We start from the raw sequence: 18,451 nt of genomic DNA on the forward strand, positions 1-18,451 counted from the left end.
AAATAAGACCTCCCTGGATAATAAGCCCCATTGGGCTTTTGACCGCATGCGCTAAAATAAATCCTCCCGTGAAAATAAACCCTCCCACCCTGGCCATCCCCACTCCGCCCCCGCCCCCCAAGGTCAAACATACAGTAACCCACAATGAAATCGAGTTTGACGCCCCCCATTCTAAACTGATGCCTCATTTGACTCCTCTCCCAGAGCCAGTGGGAGGAGTCAAGCAGGGCATCAGTTTAGAATCTTTATGCCGTCACAAGAGGACAAAAATGTAACCCCGTCCCAAACACCACTGGCCCTTTTTTAAATTCGACCCCTGGGCAAACCGATAGTCTGAGACGATTCCTATGCGGCAAATCAGTAATTTTGCATTTTCAGTATGGAGCTGATTGTTTGCACCTGACACCAACTTAAGGATGAGCTAGGCCAGGGCTGTCCAACCTTGGCAACTTTAAGAATTGTGGACTTCAACTCCCAGAATTCCGAACGCTGGCTGAGGAATTCTGGGAGTTGAAGTCCACAATTCTTAAAGTTGCCAAGGTTGGAGACCGCTGAACTAGACAAGAGTGGAGCCAGTTTGGGGGACGCACTTAATCCATCCCCCCCTCTCTCTCTTCCCCCCACCCCCCTTTTCTGCCCTCACAGGTTCCTACTTGACACACGAGGCCAGCGGGCTGGATGAGCACGGAGAAGCCCGCGAAGCTTTTCTGAACGGCGGCGACGGTCATAAACGCAAGGAGGAGTTTTTCATCTAAGCCGGGGAAAAGGAAGAGGAGGAAGAGGAGAAGGGGAGGGGAAGGGGTGCTGTGTGAGGGGAGAAGCTGGCAAAGGAAGGGGGTGCGTGCTGAAAAAAGGGGAGAGAGGGTTGAAGAAGAGCAGGCCATTCCGGCTAGGGGTAGGGTGGGGGAGGGCTGGCTTCAAAACCGGAAAAAAAAATGAACGAAAAGTTGCTTTAAGGAATACAAAAACGAAAACAAAACAACCCCCCCACAACCATCGTGTACAAAACCGACCACCGGCGGCTGCCGCTATTTTCCCGGTTTGATTTTTGAAACCGAGAATTTTTTTAACCCCTCCCCTTATCCAGGAAGCTCCACCCACTCCATCCCAGCCCCACCCCCTCTGCCTTCGGATGCCTCTTTCCGCCCAAATCCTTTTCATCCCCGCCCTGTTCATTTGGTAGGGCTGGGTAGGCATGCTTAGCTCTGTTCCCCCCCCCTCAAAAAGAATAAAGTGGGAGGGGGGACAGAGCTCCTGCTGCATTTCCCCCCCCCCTTTGGGATGGAATCCATTCTTGAGGGGGGGGGGGAGGCTGTTTGTAAATAAAGTCCAAATGGAGGAGCCATGGGAGGTTGACAGTGAGGGACGTCCCAATACCCCCCTCCCACTCCCCATTGCTTGTTAGATCCGACCTTCCCAGGTATTAGCACTGAGATTCACAATATCTGGGGAGGGAGGACGGGGCCAATCATGGGAAGCTTTGGGAAGGGGCAACCTGGTCTTCTGAATGGATGGAGAACCCTTGACCTTCACTTCCAGGTTCTGGATGACCACGGAGACCTTGCGTCCTGCGTCCCTCGCCCCTCTGCCATCCCGCCATTCAGGAGTGCCGGCGGGATGGCCGTCTGCCCCGAGGGGGCATCTTGGGGATGTCTTGGGGGGGGAGGGAGGTCTCTTCGGGGTGGGGGATCCTTTTCAGCTGCATGCTTTTCCCGGTGAGGGCCGGGGCTGCTCGAGGACTCTCGCTGTCAAAAGCAGGTTTTATTTCTTCAAAGCCATGATAGTTTTGGGGGAGGGCGAGGGAGGGAGGGAGGAAGGAAGAGGATGGGGTTGTCTGTCTGTCTGTCTGTCTCATCCTTGTTGTTGTGACATTCTTGGCCGGAGGGCAGGAGACGGGACCCACATAAGCCCACCCGAGCATCCCGTTCCCACACATTGTTCGCCTCGTTCATCCGTCCATCTGGACAGCACAGATCGTTGGGGCAGCTTCTGCGGGAGGTGGAAGATGTGGCTATTTTTATTGTTATGTTTTTTTAAAAAAAAAAATCCGGCCGGCTTAAATATATTGGTGAATACAGATTAAAGTTGACTTGTCTCCAGCTCCTCCTCCCTTCCTCCCCCTCCTCTTCCCTTTTGTGTAGGTGGGGATGACCCTCCTGCTCTGACCCGAGACCACAGGAACATGGGTAGCCTAGACCAGGAGTCTCCAACAGTGGTGGGATTCAGCCGGTTCGCACCTATTCGGGAGAACCAGTTGTTAACTTTCTAAGCAGTTCAGAGAATCGGTTGTTGGAAGAAATCTCATTTTGTTTTTTTTCCCACTTTACAGGGCTAATCCTGTAAGGAAGGCAGGAAGGAAACATTCTGGTGTTGTTTCTAGCCTAATCTTTATTGCCCTGCTTACAGAAACTGCCTCTCTGTTAACCCTCATTATATTGCCACAGCTAAGACGAAGCGCCCATCGACCTGAGTGATGTTGAATTGGCCAAGCCCACCCAGTCACATGACCACCGAGCCCCGCCTACCCAGTTAGTCATTAAGGCAGAGAACCGGTTGTTAAATTATTTGAATCCCACCACTGGTCTCCAACCTTGGCAACTTTAAGACTTGTGGACCTCAACTCCCAGAATTCCTCAGCCAGCAAAGCTTAAAGTTGCCAAGGTTGGAGATGCCTGGCCTACACTACCCTCTCCTCTTCCTCTTCTTTCCTTCTCTCTTTCCACCCCTCTCCTCTTTCTCTTCCTCTCCTTTCCTTCTTCTCTTTTCCTCTCCCTCTCCCTCCTCCTCTTCCTCCTCCTCCTCCTCCTCCTCCTCCTCCTCCTCATCCATCCATCTCCTTCAGAAGAAGCTGATTTTGGCCGTTCTGCAAAATGGAACAACTGCAAAAGCAGAACCAAAACATAAGAGACTACTCATCCCCAAGGCTTGGATCCTGTTTCAATGAACTTCACCTTCTAAGATGCAGCTGTGGTAGAAGATGGGTTCGGGAGAGCCTGTTAAAAAAAACCAACATCTGCTTTGCCCCAGGGACAATTGCAACGGACTGCTGTGGATTTAAAAAAAATAAAAATAGAATGCCTGGAATAGCTGAATTTCGGGGAACTTCCTCCTGGATACGCCTTTTTCCTAGCTCACCATTCCCAAGGCAGCTGCCGTCCCCTGGCCCTCTTCTTGTGCTTCGCCCCGGTTTCCCCCCACCCCTCTCCAAAGGGGCATTTCCAACACATTCTCTCAATTTCTGACCACATCCTAACGTCCTGGTGATTCCCGATGATTCCTTCCAGGGTTTTTTTTTTTTTGCCGATTTTTCTCATTTGTGCCAGTAAATGCCCACCCTTCCCCTCTTCCCTGCCGTTCTCCTGCAAATCCCAACCCCCTACATTCCCCACCCCTTCCCCTTCGTCTCTTGTCTGGGGAGAAAACTTGCAAAACAAAACAGAAGAAGAAATTGACCGTGTGATTCTGTGTCCGTCTCTGCCTCACAGGTTTTTTTTTTTTTTTTTAATATATTTGTTTGTGTCTTGGAAAGAAGGGGAGATTAAAAAAAAAAAAGGAAAAATATAATAATTAATATATAACTGGGGATTGGGATGTGTACAGAGGGGCTTATTCCTCTGCAGCCCAAGACTGTTTCCCCCATGCCCGAAAGTTAATATATATGTAAATATCTATGTCTGCCTTTTAACCACCTTTGATACTTCAATAAATCCCCCTGATTAATTCTTTTAACACCAGTGGTTGTGCGATCCTTGTTCATAAGCGTGCGCAATCCTGCGGTGAAGGTTGCGGAGCGAAGAAGGTGGAAGGGGGAGGCAACCAGTATAGAATGGGATACATCCACTAGGCCAGAAGCGTGACCCCTCAAAACCACGCCCGATTAAACCGCATCGCTGACGTCATCAACAGGGCGACAACAGCCAGCGCGGAGAAAGAAGGGCGCTTTAAATAGCGCTTTGAAAGCAAGCCGATTCAACTTAAGGTAAGGGTTAGGTTTAGGGTTAGGTTAAGGGTTAGGGTTAGGTTAAGGGTTAGGGTTAGGTTAAGGGTTAGGATTAGGGTTAGGTTAAGGGTTAGATTTAGGGTTAGGTTTAGGGTTAGGTTAAGGGTTAAGTTTAGGATTAGGATTAGGTTAAGGGTTAGGGTTAGGTTAAGGGTTAGGATTAGGTTTAGGGCTAGGTTTAGGGTTAGCTTTAGGGTTAGGTTAAGGGTTAGGGTTAGGGTTAGGTTAAGGATTAGGATTAGGTTTAGGGTTAGGTTAAGGGTTAGGTTTAGGTTTAGGGTTAGGTTAAGGGTTAGGGTTAGGGTTAGGATTAAGTTTAGGGGGGCTAGGTTTAGGTTTAGGGGTTAATTTTAGGTTTAGGGTTTACAGCGTGCTTCTGTCTCCGCGCTGTTGTCGCCCTGTTGATGATGTCAGCAATGCGGTTTAGTCGGGCGCGGTTTTGTGGATGAACCGGCCAGAAGTTGGGAACGATGGCTCTTTTATGACTTGTGGACATCAACATCCAGACTTACGACCATAATTGAGCCCGCAGTTACAGTTCTAAGTTGTGACAATCATTGAGGGAGGGAGTGCTTGTGCCCAATTTTACACTTTTTGTCACTTCCGTTAACAAGTTGACGCGAATGCCCTGATCATTAAGCGAAGGCCATAGTCGTTAAGCAAAGCCATTGGTCACTATGGGGTGCTAAACTCCGGTTTTCAGAAAAAATAATATTATAAATCGCAGTCGAATGACCACGGGACACTGCGAATGGTCATACATGCATGCTGCACCCCAAATACAGTCATGTGACTGCAGTGGGTTTCAGCCAATTTGGACCGGTTCGAGCGAACTGGATGTTAATTTTAATCGGGTTCACCAACTGCTCATTAATTAATTTAATTTAATTTATTAGATTGATAGGCCGCCCAATCCCGGAGGACTCCGGGCGGTTTACATAGAACAAGAAAAGAAAAACAAACAAAATAAAATAAAAATAAAGATTAAAATTCTCCAACACGCATACAAGGACTGGCTGACCCTGGCCTACCCCTCCCCTCCCAGGAGTCTCCAAGCAGCCCATTTTGGATGGAAGGCAAGTGTAGGGCCCGTGCGAAGGCTCTGGGAGGGTGAAAAATGGGTCTACTGGAAGTTCGGCAAGGCCAGAAAAGGGCCTGTTTCCAGCCTGGGGAGGCTGTTTTCGCTCTCCCGGAGGCTTAGGATGGCCACGCCCACCCAACAACCAGGCAGAGAACCGGTTGCTAAAATTTTTGAACCCCACCCCGGCAAGGAACCAGTCCTTGATGCCTTTGCCAACAAAAATAGAGCTAAGGAGGGTTGCAGAGGGAGAGAAAATGCCCTCCTGAGCTCCATTTTCGTTGGCAGAGGATTGCAGGAAGGCGTTGCAGCCGAAAATGGAATTCAGAAGCCCTTTTTCACTGGCGGAGTGCTCAGGCCACCCCAGGCGCCCCCGACACGAGTGACATTGAGCTGGCCATGCCCATCCCAGCCATGTTCACCCCACCCCCCCGCTGAGGTCAAACACAACCCTGATTCAGCCCTCAATGAAATTGAGTTTGACACCCCTGGTCTAGATCCTTTTTTGCTCTCTGTAGCACCTTCTCTTGTGTTGCAAAGGGGAAACTCCTTGCTTTCTCTCAATAACCTTGCAAGGGAGTTTGGGTGAGTAGCAAGCTGTGTTCCTGAGGGGGGATTTAAATGAGGCCTCCACCACAGGTAGTCCTCCGTTCAGTGACTGTTCAAAGTTACAACGGCACTGGGGGAGGGGGGAAATGGTCACACACAATGACCATTGCAGCATCCCCATAGTCATGTGATCAGAATTCGGCCTCTTGGCAACTGACTCGTATTTACGACGGCTGCAGTGTCCTGGGGTGACGTGTTCCCTTATTGGCGACCTTCTGACTACCAAAGACAGATTCACTAAGTGACCATGCTACTAACTTAATAACTGCAGTGATTCACTTAACAACTGCGGCGAGAAAGGTTGTAAGATGGGGCAAAACCTAATTTAACTACTGTCTTGCTTAGCAACAGGAATTTGGGCCTCAATTGTGGTCATAACACGAGGAGGGCTTGTAGAATCCTTGGCGGGTCCTTTCCCTGCAACCACCATTCATGTAACTCTTTACTCAGGCTTTACTCAGGGTCTTCATGTCCTGGCAGCTGCGTCTCACCATCTTGCAGCCTTCATCGCTCCCCACACCCTGCGCCCACATTTTCTGCTGCTGGTGGTTCAGCCGAAGTCTTGCAACAAACGTTTAAATCCGATTCAGCTGGAAATAGAGGCTGGCATTCTGGGGCTTCTCACTTCCATTTCTTTCTTTTGCTCTGATTGTTATTACTCCAGGGGGTTCCTTCCCAGCGTTCCCCCATCTGTCATCCTGTGCAAAACTCTCTTCTGCTGGAAAATATTTCGGCTGGGAGCTCCCAGGAAAAAAAAATATTTTAAAACAATTGGAGAAGTGGGTGGGTGGAGATTTAATGTTAAACAAGACGGCATAAATTCTCAGCTCTTTTTATGGAAGCAAGAACGGCGCCGAAATACTTGGGACAAAGCAGCAGAACCTGTTGTGGCCCGCCAGTGGAGCTGGCAGCAGAGTCGGACAGTGAAGAGGTTGGGGAGGAACATGGGCCAGTCCTGGGGACTGAGGAAAGCTCAGACGAGGGCTCTGCGTCGGAGGCAGAGAGGGAGTTAGGCAGCAGTGAGGCAGAAGAACAGCTGGAGCCTGTTCCCAGTGTCCGCCTGCGCAGAGCTGCCAGAAGACAAGAACAACTAAGAAAACAGGGTCGACTTGGGAGTAAAGCCACACCTTGGAGGTGATTGGCCCCTCCCAAAAGAAACAAAAGGGGAGTGAATGGGGAGGGGGCTTTTGCAGGAAACAATTCATTCATTCGGTCCGGAAAGTTCTGTTTGTGATTATAAAAGACTCTGTGCCAAGTTTTGCTTTGCCCTGTGTTTGGAAACTAGTTATCTGGCAGCTCTCCAAACGAGATAAGGTGCGTGTGGATAAACATTCCTCCGAAAGACTGTTTGCTAAAGCCTTGCTGACTGTGAATGAAAGGAATTCACAGTCATGTAAATAAAAGAGGTTTTGCTGGGACCAAAATTTTGCTTCTTGCTTTCTAAGGAAGCCTGGGTCGGAACACAACCATGAACCCTGCTTCACTGATGTGCAACTATTGTTTTTCCCCGCCAGAATTAGCCTCAAAGGTCTTTGGCTGAATGTCCATTCTTTGGATTACATCAGGATCACAAAGAGTCGGCCTACTGCCTTCAATAATCTGGGTCCTCATTTTACCCACCTCAGATGGAAAGCTAAGTCAGTCTTGAGTTGGTCAGGCTCAAACTGCTGGCAGTGAGCAGAATTAGCCTGCAATACTGCATTCAACCACTGAGCCACGGGGGCTCCACTCCCTTACTCCTCATCTGGGATTCACAGACTGCTTTCTCTTCTATTTTTGCTGCTTGCCAGTAAATTTATCTCAGTTTTACAAACTGTTGTACACACCATATTGGAGAGGAAGAGCATCTTTTCAAAACGGTTATTTTAGACGATCCCTAAAAAGAATAATAATAATTATGCCAGAAGGATAGAAACATATCCGTCTTCCACGCCCTTGTACTGGCCTTTTGATTTGCAAGGATTTCCCAGGTTTCCGGTCCCCGTGTTGCTCTCCTGCCCTTTTTGAATCAAAACCAATGGGCCCGCCTGTCCCTAATGCTGAAAATTATGGCAGCTGCCACAGCCAAGATGGATGATGTCTGTTCATTGGGGCAGCAAACTCATCTTAAGAAGGAAATTGTTCCTTAACGAATCTCATTTTCCTCATTAACCGGTAAGCATCTTTGCAGCCTACTGCTCTTTGGCTTCATTGGTTCGCCTAATCCAATCTACCTCCAACCTTTCGGGGGGGGGGGGATTAGTAGAAGATGCCTCCAACATGAAATTGTGGCGCACGGAAGGCCTATCTAAACATGGGCCCTCATTGTTGTAGCCAGTGGCCGGCAGAGCTGGCAACAGATATGGACAGTGAGGAGGTTGGGAAGGAACCTGGGCCATTCCTGGAGTCTGGGGAAGGCTCTGATATATTTGTGCTGATAAATAAATAAAGGGAGACTAGTATAGATCTATTTCAAGCTATTTAGCTCTCATCAGCTAGCCATACCCTTACTGGGAATTGAGCCTGTGCTGTATTGCCTCTTAGGCAGATGTGTTAACCATTGAGCTACAGAGCTCGACTCCTTATCAGCCAGGCCAGGGTGAAAGGTTAAAGTCACAACCCCTGGTATGCCCAAATATGGGAGGAAGATCACACTTCCATATATATTGTTTGTGTGTGTGTTTATATCAGTGGTGGGTTTCAAAAAAATTTTGAACCTACTCTGTAGGTATGGCCTCCTTTGTGGGAGTGGCTTGCCAGCCATGTGACCTGGTGGGAGTGGCTTGCCGGCCATGTGTTTTCGTTCTTTCTCTCTTTCCTTCCTTTTGTCTCTTTGTCCTTTTTCTTTTTTTCTTTCATCTCTCACTAATTTTTTTTTAATTTCTTCCTTTCTTTCTCTTTCCCTCTCTCTCTCTGATATATATATATTCATTCAATCTTAGGGTATTGATTCCTGTTGGAAGCTGAATAGAGGCGCAGTTTATGTCTGCAGAACAGACTCAGAGTACAAGATAGGGAAATGAAGGAAGAGCTGAGGGACCTTGGCCATGTCGTTTATGGCAGAAGAGTTAGACGGAGTTGCTCAGGATGGCCTCATGTATAACCCATTCTTAAGGGCCATTTTTGTCAGCTACTTTCGAGCTTCACAATTTGAGAGCACAGGATACCCAGAGCAGAGGCAAGCCCAGGTGGCAAGGAACTTGCAATTTTGAGGCTCACCCGTTTCTCGTAATCTGCGGCGGTAGCCACCTCCTCTTAAAATGCATGGCTCTTTACGATCTAATCTTTTGTACATCCGAGGGGAAATTGACCTAGGCTGTCAATCGTTCCTCTGCTGTTGAAACCGTGCCCACCTCCCTCCCCTGAAAGCTGAAAAGGGTGCCCTGTTGGGGAAAGGAATTGGGCTGCATTCGGTTTCCAGATGACAAGCGTGACATGCAAATCTGGTGCAGAAACACACACACACATACACGAAAACAGCCCTTAACTGGCTTCATTGCTGCTTGTTATAGAGCTGTCAAAACAGGTGTCTTGATAAAGGCGGATAATGTAAATTTCACAATATCCTAATCTAGGATAAGCTAAATGAAGACTGGGTAGTTTATGACTCATCGTTGTGGAAATCCAACAGGTTGTCTTGTCTTCACACGTTTTATGAAGCGGGTTAACCCCTTATGTGATTTCTCTGGCTGTGACACGCGATATGAATAGTTTAGCTTTACGGTTCAGTCTGATGTGTGTGAATCCAGCCTCTGGGTCACTTTTTCACTGCTGAGCTAAGGGACTTCCTGTTTACAATGGGCTGCCCTAGATTGCAGATTGTCTGCGTGCCAACCAGCCCCTTTGCCAAGACCCCGTTCTCTTTTTGCAGCCCAAATATCATGGCAGTTATCAACTCCCTTAATAGACCCACATTTCTCCAGCTCAACAACTTTCAAAGGCGTGGACTTCAACTCCCAGAATGCTGGCTGGGGAATTCTGGGAGTTGAAGTCCATGTGTGATTGCTGGGGAATTCTGGGAGTTGGAAGTCCACATGAAAAAATAATTCTGGGAGTTGAAGTCCATATGTGATTGCTGGGGAATTCTGGGAGTTGAAGTCCATGTGTGATGGCTGGGGAATTCTGGGAGTTGAAGTCCATGTGTGATGGCTGGGGAATTCTGGGAGTTGAAGTTTGCCTTTGCTAGCTGGGGAATTCTGGGAGTTGGAGTCCACACGTTGATGACTGGGGAATTCTGGGAGCTGAAGTCCACACATGATGGCTGGGGAATTCTGCCAGTTGAAGTCTACTTTTGCTAGCTGGGGAATTCTGGGAGTTGAAGTCCACACATGATGGCTGGGGAATTCTGGGAGTTGAAGTTTACCTTTGCTAGCAGGGGAATTCTGGGAGTTGAAGTCCACCTATCCTAAAGTGGCTCGGATTAAGAAACACTTCAACATTGCAGGAGACTCTGCGCTGCTTATTATATTCCATGTTAACCTTCACAGATTCCCTCTTCCCTGGAGATTAGACCCTGCTTAAAATCGTTCATTTTGTTTTAACTATATCGGAAAAGCAAGCAATAGCTCTCCCACCCCCTCCCCCCTTTTTTAAAAAAGAGCAAGAACTTAAATTCTGAAAGGCAATCAGGTTATCCTGCATCTTCTATGGATAACTAGGGTTTACGGTAGTCCAGGTGGTACACCTTGGCATAGAGAGGGCTGCCTCTGGGGAGATGCAAAGCCACCCCTATCCGTAATCACCCCATGGCCCGATTTGTTCTCCCCAATAATGGGAGCGCCGCTGATTTGGCGTGATGGAAAGGCCCAGCTTTTGACGTACCCAGAGATGGAAGAGACGGCCCCTGTTTTTATGAGGACTGAATATCCAACGGAGGCCTGTTATGATTGGCTTCGGTAGAAGTTGGGGGAACACCGCTCTGCGCTGTCTTTGGCTCGGCCTGGTTTACAGCCCCCTGGGGTGCCGTAGACAATGCGGGTGATAAAAGGGAGGGGAAAAAAACCCCGATGCCACTCGCAACGAACCGCTACCGTGGCAAGATTCTGTTATTTTTTATTTTGATGAAAGGAAGTGCCGGATGGGGGGACATTTAAACTGCACAGTGCGGAGACAGCATGATATATACTGGGTCCTCCGTACACCAACTGCTCCCCCCTCCCCTTCCTCTGCATATGCTCGTATGCAAATAATAGCAAAATACCACTGAAATTCAAGGCGGGATCACCTTAAGACTGAACCCAAAAGCTCTAACAAAAAGATCCCTCTGGGACCCAATGCAGAGCTGCAGAAGACCCTGGATCACGCCGGGAGTCTAAAAGGAGGACATCTAACCCTCAAATGGTTAGATGTTGATCTGAACCGCAGGCCAAAGAGGGAGAGACCTTTTACGAGGTTCCTAAAATAATAAGTGATTGCTTTGTCCCTCGTTGTTTCCAATGCTGCGTTTTGCAAAAAAAGGCGAAAATATGTTGTGGCCCGAGCTGGAGTGGAGCTGGCAGCAGATTCGGATAGTGAGGTGGTTGGGGAAGAACATGGGCCAGTCCTGGAGTCTGGGGAAGGCTCTGACGAGGGCTCTGTGTCAGAGGCAGAGAGGGGGCCAGAGCCGTCTGACAGTTATCAGCTGCCTTTAGAGTGAGAGATCAGTGAGGCAGATGAACATCTGTGGCCTGTTCCCGGTGTGCGCATGCGCAGGGTTGCCAGACAAAAGGAACAGCTAAGGAACAAGGGTCGACTTGGGAGTAAGGCCACAGGTGGATGGTGAATGGCCCCTCCCATAGGGAATAAAAAGAGGAGCGAAAGGGGAGTGGAGTTTGCAGGAGACAATTAGTTCCTTCCTGCATTCTTGCCAAGTATTGCGGCGTCTGAAAGATATCAGCCTGGCAGCTCTCCAGGCCTGATAAAGGTTGGTCATTGTGAACTGTCTTGAAAGACTGTGGGCCGGGACTTTGCTGGAGAATAATTCACTTAAATTAAATAAAAGGGGTTTATCGGGACGAGGACTCGGCTTCGTGCTGCTGGGGAAGCCTAGGACAAAACAGAATATATTTGCAGACTCTTGCAAAGAGACCCACGGAGGACCATGAATGAAATTGAGGAGACAGGGTGCAGAATACATCCCAAACAAGAAAAACAAAACACCATGATGTGGATAACAGTGTGAATCTTCCTCCCCTTCCCCCCTATTTGGCCTGTCTGATCCTCTCTGGGTTCTGGAATGTCAACTTTACCTTTCATAATCAAGAGTCTTCCAGTTTCGTTTTTTAAATAAGGCTTCTCTCTTTATTACAAATTTTCTTTGGCTGGAGAACAAGCAGATATTGTAGCTATTGGCCAAGTGAGCCATAGAAAAAAAGAGCATTTTAGCCTAGTAACAGAATGGCAGGCAAAGAGCAGATTGTAGCTGGAAAGGAGAAATTCATAGGAACTCCCAACATCATTGCTGCCCCCACTCTCAATTTCTTCCAAACAGGTCCCCCCACCCACCCCCCAAAAAAAGTCAAGATAACAATTCTCCCAAATATACACAAAAACAACGTTACTGTACACCAAGGATATTGCCGCCAGTCCATAATCAATACAGGAAAAAAAGTTGGATCTTGAAAAAGTTTGTTTCATCCTACAGAAAAGGGGTTTTAAAAAAAGGTTAACACAGCTGGTAGTTGTTGCAAAGGATATTTCAACTAAGTGTTTTTCAAAATTCGACAACTTTAAGATGCGTGTGTGTGTGTGTGTGTGGACTTCATCTCCCAGAATTCCCCAGCCAGTGTGGAGTTCTGGGAGTTAAAGTTCACACGTCTTAAAGTGGCCAAGATGTAAAAAAACGGATTTAGAAGGACCCTAAATGTTTAAGGAACATTTAGGCTTGATATTCTTCAGATATATAAGTTATTGCATCACACCCAATCCTCCAGTTCAGTGTTTCTCAACCTTGGCCACTATAAAATACATGGACTTCAACATCCAGAATTCCACACTGGCTGGGGAATTCTGGGAGTTGAAGTCCATGTGTCTTAAAAGTTGCCAAGATTGAAAAACACTGCTCCAGTTAGTATCAACTGGTATAAGAAACCCAAACAATTCAATGAGGAAACCCTAATTGTCTCCAGCATCAGCATCTCACTGCTCCAATTTGCAGAGTGGTGCTTAAAAATAGGCGAATTCTTTTGAAACGTTCCAATATTCCTGCACAAACTTGATCTGCAACACGATCCGTTCTCTGTGTCTTAAAACAAGATAGAGAGAACCAGAGGTGGGTTCCTACCGGTTCGCACCAGTTCGGTAGAACCGGTTCGTCAAATCTACCGAACGGGTTAGAAGAGGTTCCACCCGTGGACCCGGAAAACAGGCCACACCTACAGAAGAGGTTCCAAAAAATTTTGAAACCCACCACTGACACACACACACACACACACACACACACACACACACACAGACTCACACAGAGAGAGAAAAAGAAAGAGAAAGGAAGAAATAAATAAATAAATAAATAAATAAAAGAAAAAGTGAGAAAGATGAAAGAAAAAAAGGAAAAAGGGACAGAGAGAAAAAAGGAAGAGGGGAGAGGGAGAGAGAGAGAGAACACATGGCTGGCAAGCCACTCCCACCAGGTCACATGGCTGGCAAGCCACTCCCACAAAGGAGGCCACACCCACAGAGTAGGTTCGAAAATTTTTTGAAACCCACCACTGGAGAGAACCCAATTAAACGAAAGAAAACATTATACCGATTCATTGATTTGTTGCAGAAAATGATCTTCTTGGCTCGTTTTTAGAACTTGGGCGGAGAACAGATCAGGCTTGAGGTGACATTTATGGTGGAATATGCAACTTTCAAAAGGGTTCGCCAACTTTTAAGCAGGTGATGTTTTCTCTGCTGACCCTTCCTGCCTCTCTCAGCATTGTAAAGAAGAGCCAAATAAATTCCCTTTTCAATAACAGACTTTCTTCCTCTTCCCTCTGCTCGTTACATCTGTTTTAACTAACACTGAAAATCTGTTCAAGGAGATTTTGAGAGAATAACTTCCCGAGCCTTTAAAAAAAAGGAAAGATATAAATAAATTTGCAAGAGAAGTTCTTTTAAGCTGCTTGAATTATAAAGTTGGATCAACCCCACTATCCTGTCAAGAGTGGAAAAAGCTTCTCGGATGAGATGCGAAACATCTTCAAAAGGAAAAAAAAACAAGGATGTCCTGAAAAAAGCGTGACCCGTCAAAAACCGCGGAGGACAAAATCGCGCTCAACGAAAGCGCGCATTTGACGTCATCACAGCGCGACGAAAAAAAGTAAAAATTGAAATAAAATTAAAATTAAAGCAAGCCGATTCACATAAACGTAAGGGTTAGGTTTAGGGTTAGGGTTAGGTTAAGGGTTAGGGTTAGGTTTAGAGCGTTAGGGTTACATTTAGCGTTAGGTTAAGGGTTAGCGTTAGGTTTAGCGTTAGGTTAAGGGTTACGTTTAGGGTTAGATTTAGGTTTAGGGTTAGGTTTAGGGTTAGGGTAAGGTTTTCGCTTTATTTTTACATTTTTCGATCACAGCGCGATGTTTTCGTCGCGCTGTGATGACGTCAAATGCGCGCTTTCGTCGAGCGCGATTTTGTCCTCCGCGGTTTTGTGGTGGAACCGAAAAAAAGGACCTTTGGGGCAACTGTGTGGCCAGGAATACTTGAGAACCTCGGCAGACTTTTATCAAGAGCGACGAGATCCTTCCAGCGTTTCGGAAGAAATAGGCGTTTACTAACCGGTGTTATCTGCTTCACATCACCAGAGGCTGGGTGTCTCCCGCGACAGAAGGCACAGAGTCGAGGCTGCCTTTGTAAATGGGGGTTCGCTGGCCGGATTCCGCCCTAAAAAAAGGAAAGGCCAACGTTAACCGCTTCTCCCCGCTGAGCCACCAATACACGGACCGAGAAAGACGTGGCCTAGACTGGCTCTTCCATGCTTCTTTACGCATTCCCACTCCCCAGAAGTCGATCAACTATTAAGTCTCTGTTGAACTCAGCAGTAGGAAGGCCCACAGTAAGGGTTTGGCTAGGCTAAAGGAAAGAAGAATTGGGGGTGACATGATAGCAGTGTGCCAGCGTTCGAGGGATCCAATTATTCTGCAAAGCACCCTCCGAGGGCAAGACAAGGAAGAATGGATGGAAACTAACCAAGGAGAGAAGAAGGAAGCTGGAATTAAGGAGAAGCTTCCTAACAGGGAGGACAATCAACCAGTGGAACAGAAGTTGCCTTCAGAAGTTGTGGGTGTTCCATCACTGGAGGTTTTTAAGAAGAGACCAGGCCAGTGGGTGCCACAAAGGGAGCACACGGTCGCCTGAGACGCAAACCGGAAGAGGAGCTGGCCTAGGGGCGTGCGCGCACTGGGAAACGGACTTCCGGTTTCCGGCGCACACAGGCCAGCGAGTCTTCCAGTTGCTGGCGCTCATGCGCACACAACAATCAGTTGACTGGCGGGCATGCTAAGCCTGGGAAACAGAAGAGCAGCTCTTCCGGTTGCCGGCATTGCCGCACGGACGAAGGCCAGCGGATGGTTGTGCCTGCGTGTGCACCAGAAACCCGGAAGAGAAACGGGCAAAGTCGCATGTGCCAGGTGACACGGCTCCACCTGCCACTTAGGGCACGTGGGCCATAGTTTGGTCATCACAAGGCTTGACAATCACTTGTGTGAAATGGTATAAGGTCTACTGCTTGAGAAGGGGGCTGGACTAGAAGACCTCCACGGTCCCTTCCAGATATTCCATTCTATTCATTTTCCCTTCCATATTCTATTCTATTCTATTCCCTTCCATTTCATTCCATTCTTCTTTTTCTATTCTATTTCTACTCTATTCTATTCCATTCAATTCAATTCGTTCCATTCCATTCTTCTTATTCTATTCTACTCTCTATTCGATTCTATTCCATTCAATTTCATTCTTCTTATTCTATTCTATTTCTATTCTATTTTATTCCATTCAATTCATTCCATTCCATTTCATTCTTCTTATTCTATTCTATTCTATTCTATTTCTATTCCATTTTATTCCATTCAATTCATTCCATTCCATTCTTCTTATTCTACTCTATTCTACTCTCTATTCTATTCTATTCCATTCTATTCTATTCTACTCTCTATTCTATTCTATTCCTCCTATTCTTTTCTATTCCATTCCATTCTTCTTATTCTGTTCTATTCTATTTTAATTCTATTTCTAATTCTATTCTATTCTACTCCATTCATTCATTCCATTCTTCTTATTCTATTCCGAGAGCCGAGGTGGCGCAGTGGTTAAATGCAGCACTGCAGGCTACTTCAGCTGACTGCAGTTCTGCAGTTCGGCTGTTCAAAATCTCACTGGCTCAGGGTTGACTCAGCCTTCCATCCTTCCGAGGTGGGTAAAATGAGGACCCGGATTGTTGGGGGCAATATGCTGACTCTGTAAAACCGCTTAGAGGGGGCTGAAAGCCCTATGAAGCGGTATATAAGTCTAACTGCTATTGCTATTGCTATTCTATTCTATTTTTCCATTCCATTTCAATTTCCATTCCCTTCTATATATTCTATAAAACCCTCTGTAAAAAAAAAAAAAAATGTACCCCTACTAGCATTAACAGGAATGGTAGCTAATGTCCTTGGGTGGCATGGGCCAAACTTTGGGTGCAAAAAAAAAAATTCAAATCCCTGCCTGGGACCAGAGCAGGCACGCCCCTGACCACCACCAGCCCCCAAAATCCCGCCGGACACTCACAAAGCCATTTTCTTCTGGACGGCTGCCCGGTGACGGGGAATGAGGAAGGCGAAGACCAAGATCAGCAAGAGCAACAGCACGGCTGGGAGGGCCACGGCCAGGGCCAGCATCGGGGTGCTGAGGGACAGCACGGACTCTGGAGAAGACGGAAGGGTCAACGACAAAACGGGCCATGGGCCCCGGTGCCCTCCACCCGCCTGCCTCCATCAGAAGGCGGAGAAAGGCAGTCAGCAGTGCCCACGGGATCACCCACAGGGAGACGGTCAGCTACACTGTTATTAAAAGAGGAGTGGCACCAGAAAGCCTTCAAAGTAGGCAGGGCTGGTTTCAGAGGGTGGCTTCCTTTAGGTTTCTCCCGTAAAGGGTGTGCCAGGTTACATGGAGTGCCTGAATCAGCGGTGGGTTGCAGGTGGTACGCCCCAGCACGGATGGGAGCACCGGATACCGTTCCAGTACGGTCCTCTGGAGGGCCCACCCACCCGCCCTCGTTCCTTACCTGCATTTGAAGGAAATGGGCTATCTGTGCACCCACGTGCAGCGTACGGCGCCTGTGCGATGCTCCGCCGAGCAGCTGGAGCATCGCGGAGCGCCACAGGAGGTAAGGACGCATGCGCACATTTGTGTGGTGGCTGCTGGGCCTCGTTGCACCGTATCGGTTGCAACAAGATCCGGAACCCACCACTGGTCTGGATCCTAATAGGCTTGAGGGTGGAGGTTCGTTCTTCGAGCTTGTGGGCTGGTTTCCGAACCTTTCGTTACCAAGCTAGGTAATGACTTTAGCGGAGGTTTAGGGGGCGTTCTGACATCCCCTAAATCCCCACTGAAGATGTTACCTACCCTGGTAAATATAAACGTTCGTAAACCAACCCACAAGTTCGGAGAACGAACCTCCACCCTCATCCGACACCCGAGTGACGGATATTCATCACTATTGTGAACCTAATGGGTTTATTTATTTACTTAGCGAATGGCGTATCATACACGGGAGCGGTGTGGTGGTTCAGTGGTTAGCACACTGGGCTCATCGGCTGAAAAGCCGTTGGCTCAGGTTCGAGACCCGAGCGTCACGCGACGGGGTGAGCTCCCGTCCTCATCCCCAAACTCCTGCCAACCTAGCAGTTCTAAAGCACGCAAATGCGAGTAGATAAATAGGTACCCTTTCTGCTGGTCACATGACCAGCGCTCCGTGACGTCATGCTGGTCACATGACCGCACAAATGTCCTCAGGCAGTGCTGGCTCAATGGTCTTAAAATGGAGAGAAGTACTGCCCCCTATAGGTGGCAATGACTAGTGGAGAAAATGGGCAGGGATTCCTTTACCTTTATCATACGGGGACTAGCAATATATATTAACATTTCATTTTTCACTTAAGGGGCTCCGGAGCGGGCCATTTTCACCCTCCCAGGGGTCGGGGATAGTCACCTAAGCCTGCGGAGGGTGAAAAATGGGCCCCGCCCTGTTCAGGAGGCCGAACAGGCCACACCCACCATGGCCACGCCCACCCAACAACAGGGCAGAGAACCAGTTGCTAAAAGTTTTGAATCCCACCTCTACCTTCTCAACACCCGATGGGCTTTTCCCCCTGGAAGTTCTCCCAATAAATATGGAAGATACCAAGTGGCCAGAGTTCATAGGGGACGTTCCAAATTCAGGGCGTCTTACCAAAACTAAAGCTGCGCTTGGCGCTCTCCACGACCACGCGGACTGATTTGCTCTTGGTCAACTTAGGCAAAGTTGGATGGTGGGCCTGGCAAGTATAGGTCCCGGCTTGCTCCTGGGTGAGCTTGGAGAGATTTAAGGAACCCGAGGGCAGGATCCAGTCGTCTCCCTATTCATAGGAGGAAAAAAGAAAAAAAAAGAAAGAGAAAGAAACGTTAACAGAAAGCTTTTTGATCTACATAACGAAGCTATGAAACTCCGCTAGCTTTTCTGACACCTGAAAAGACGATTTGGGAAAGTGTCTACAGAGAGCCTCAGTCATCATGGATCATGGATGTCCCAAAGGTGCTTTTTAAAAAGGCAACTGGACTTTCTGGGGGTTTTCCCAGTGGTTGGACTA

At 47.8% G+C, this 18,451-nt stretch overlaps 2 protein-coding genes across 2 annotated transcripts in view; one reads left to right on the plus strand and one right to left on the minus strand.

Annotated features, from left to right (window-relative positions):
* The window catches only part of CADM4 (cell adhesion molecule 4), a 189,902-nt gene extending 186,168 nt beyond the window's left edge, over window positions 1–3,734 (plus strand). The window contains exon 9 of the mRNA XM_087727213.1: window positions 646–3,734. Within this exon, the coding sequence (XP_087583339.1) occupies window positions 646–755 (110 nt within the window). The 3' untranslated portion in view covers window positions 756–3,734. The remainder of the gene's footprint in view (window positions 1–645) is intronic.
* An 8,183-nt stretch (window positions 3,735–11,917) lies between these two features.
* LOC106555036 (cell surface glycoprotein MUC18) overlaps window positions 11,918–18,451 on the minus strand; it is a 17,479-nt gene continuing 10,945 nt past the window's right edge. Inside the window, exons 6-9 of the mRNA XM_087728261.1 lie at window positions 18,055–18,220; window positions 16,392–16,527; window positions 14,403–14,507; window positions 11,918–12,282 (exon numbers count right to left, since the gene is read on the minus strand). Coding sequence (XP_087584387.1) covers window positions 14,417–14,507; window positions 16,392–16,527; window positions 18,055–18,220 — 393 coding nt within the window. The 3' untranslated portion in view covers window positions 11,918–12,282; window positions 14,403–14,416. The remainder of the gene's footprint in view (window positions 12,283–14,402; window positions 14,508–16,391; window positions 16,528–18,054; window positions 18,221–18,451) is intronic.

The sequence above is a fragment of the Thamnophis sirtalis genome, unplaced genomic scaffold (assembly GCF_051295495.1).
Source record: "Thamnophis sirtalis isolate CommonGarterSnake01/CBP01778 unplaced genomic scaffold, rThaSir2_p1.2 scaffold_13, whole genome shotgun sequence".
NCBI lineage: Eukaryota > Metazoa > Chordata > Lepidosauria > Squamata > Natricidae > Thamnophis > Thamnophis sirtalis.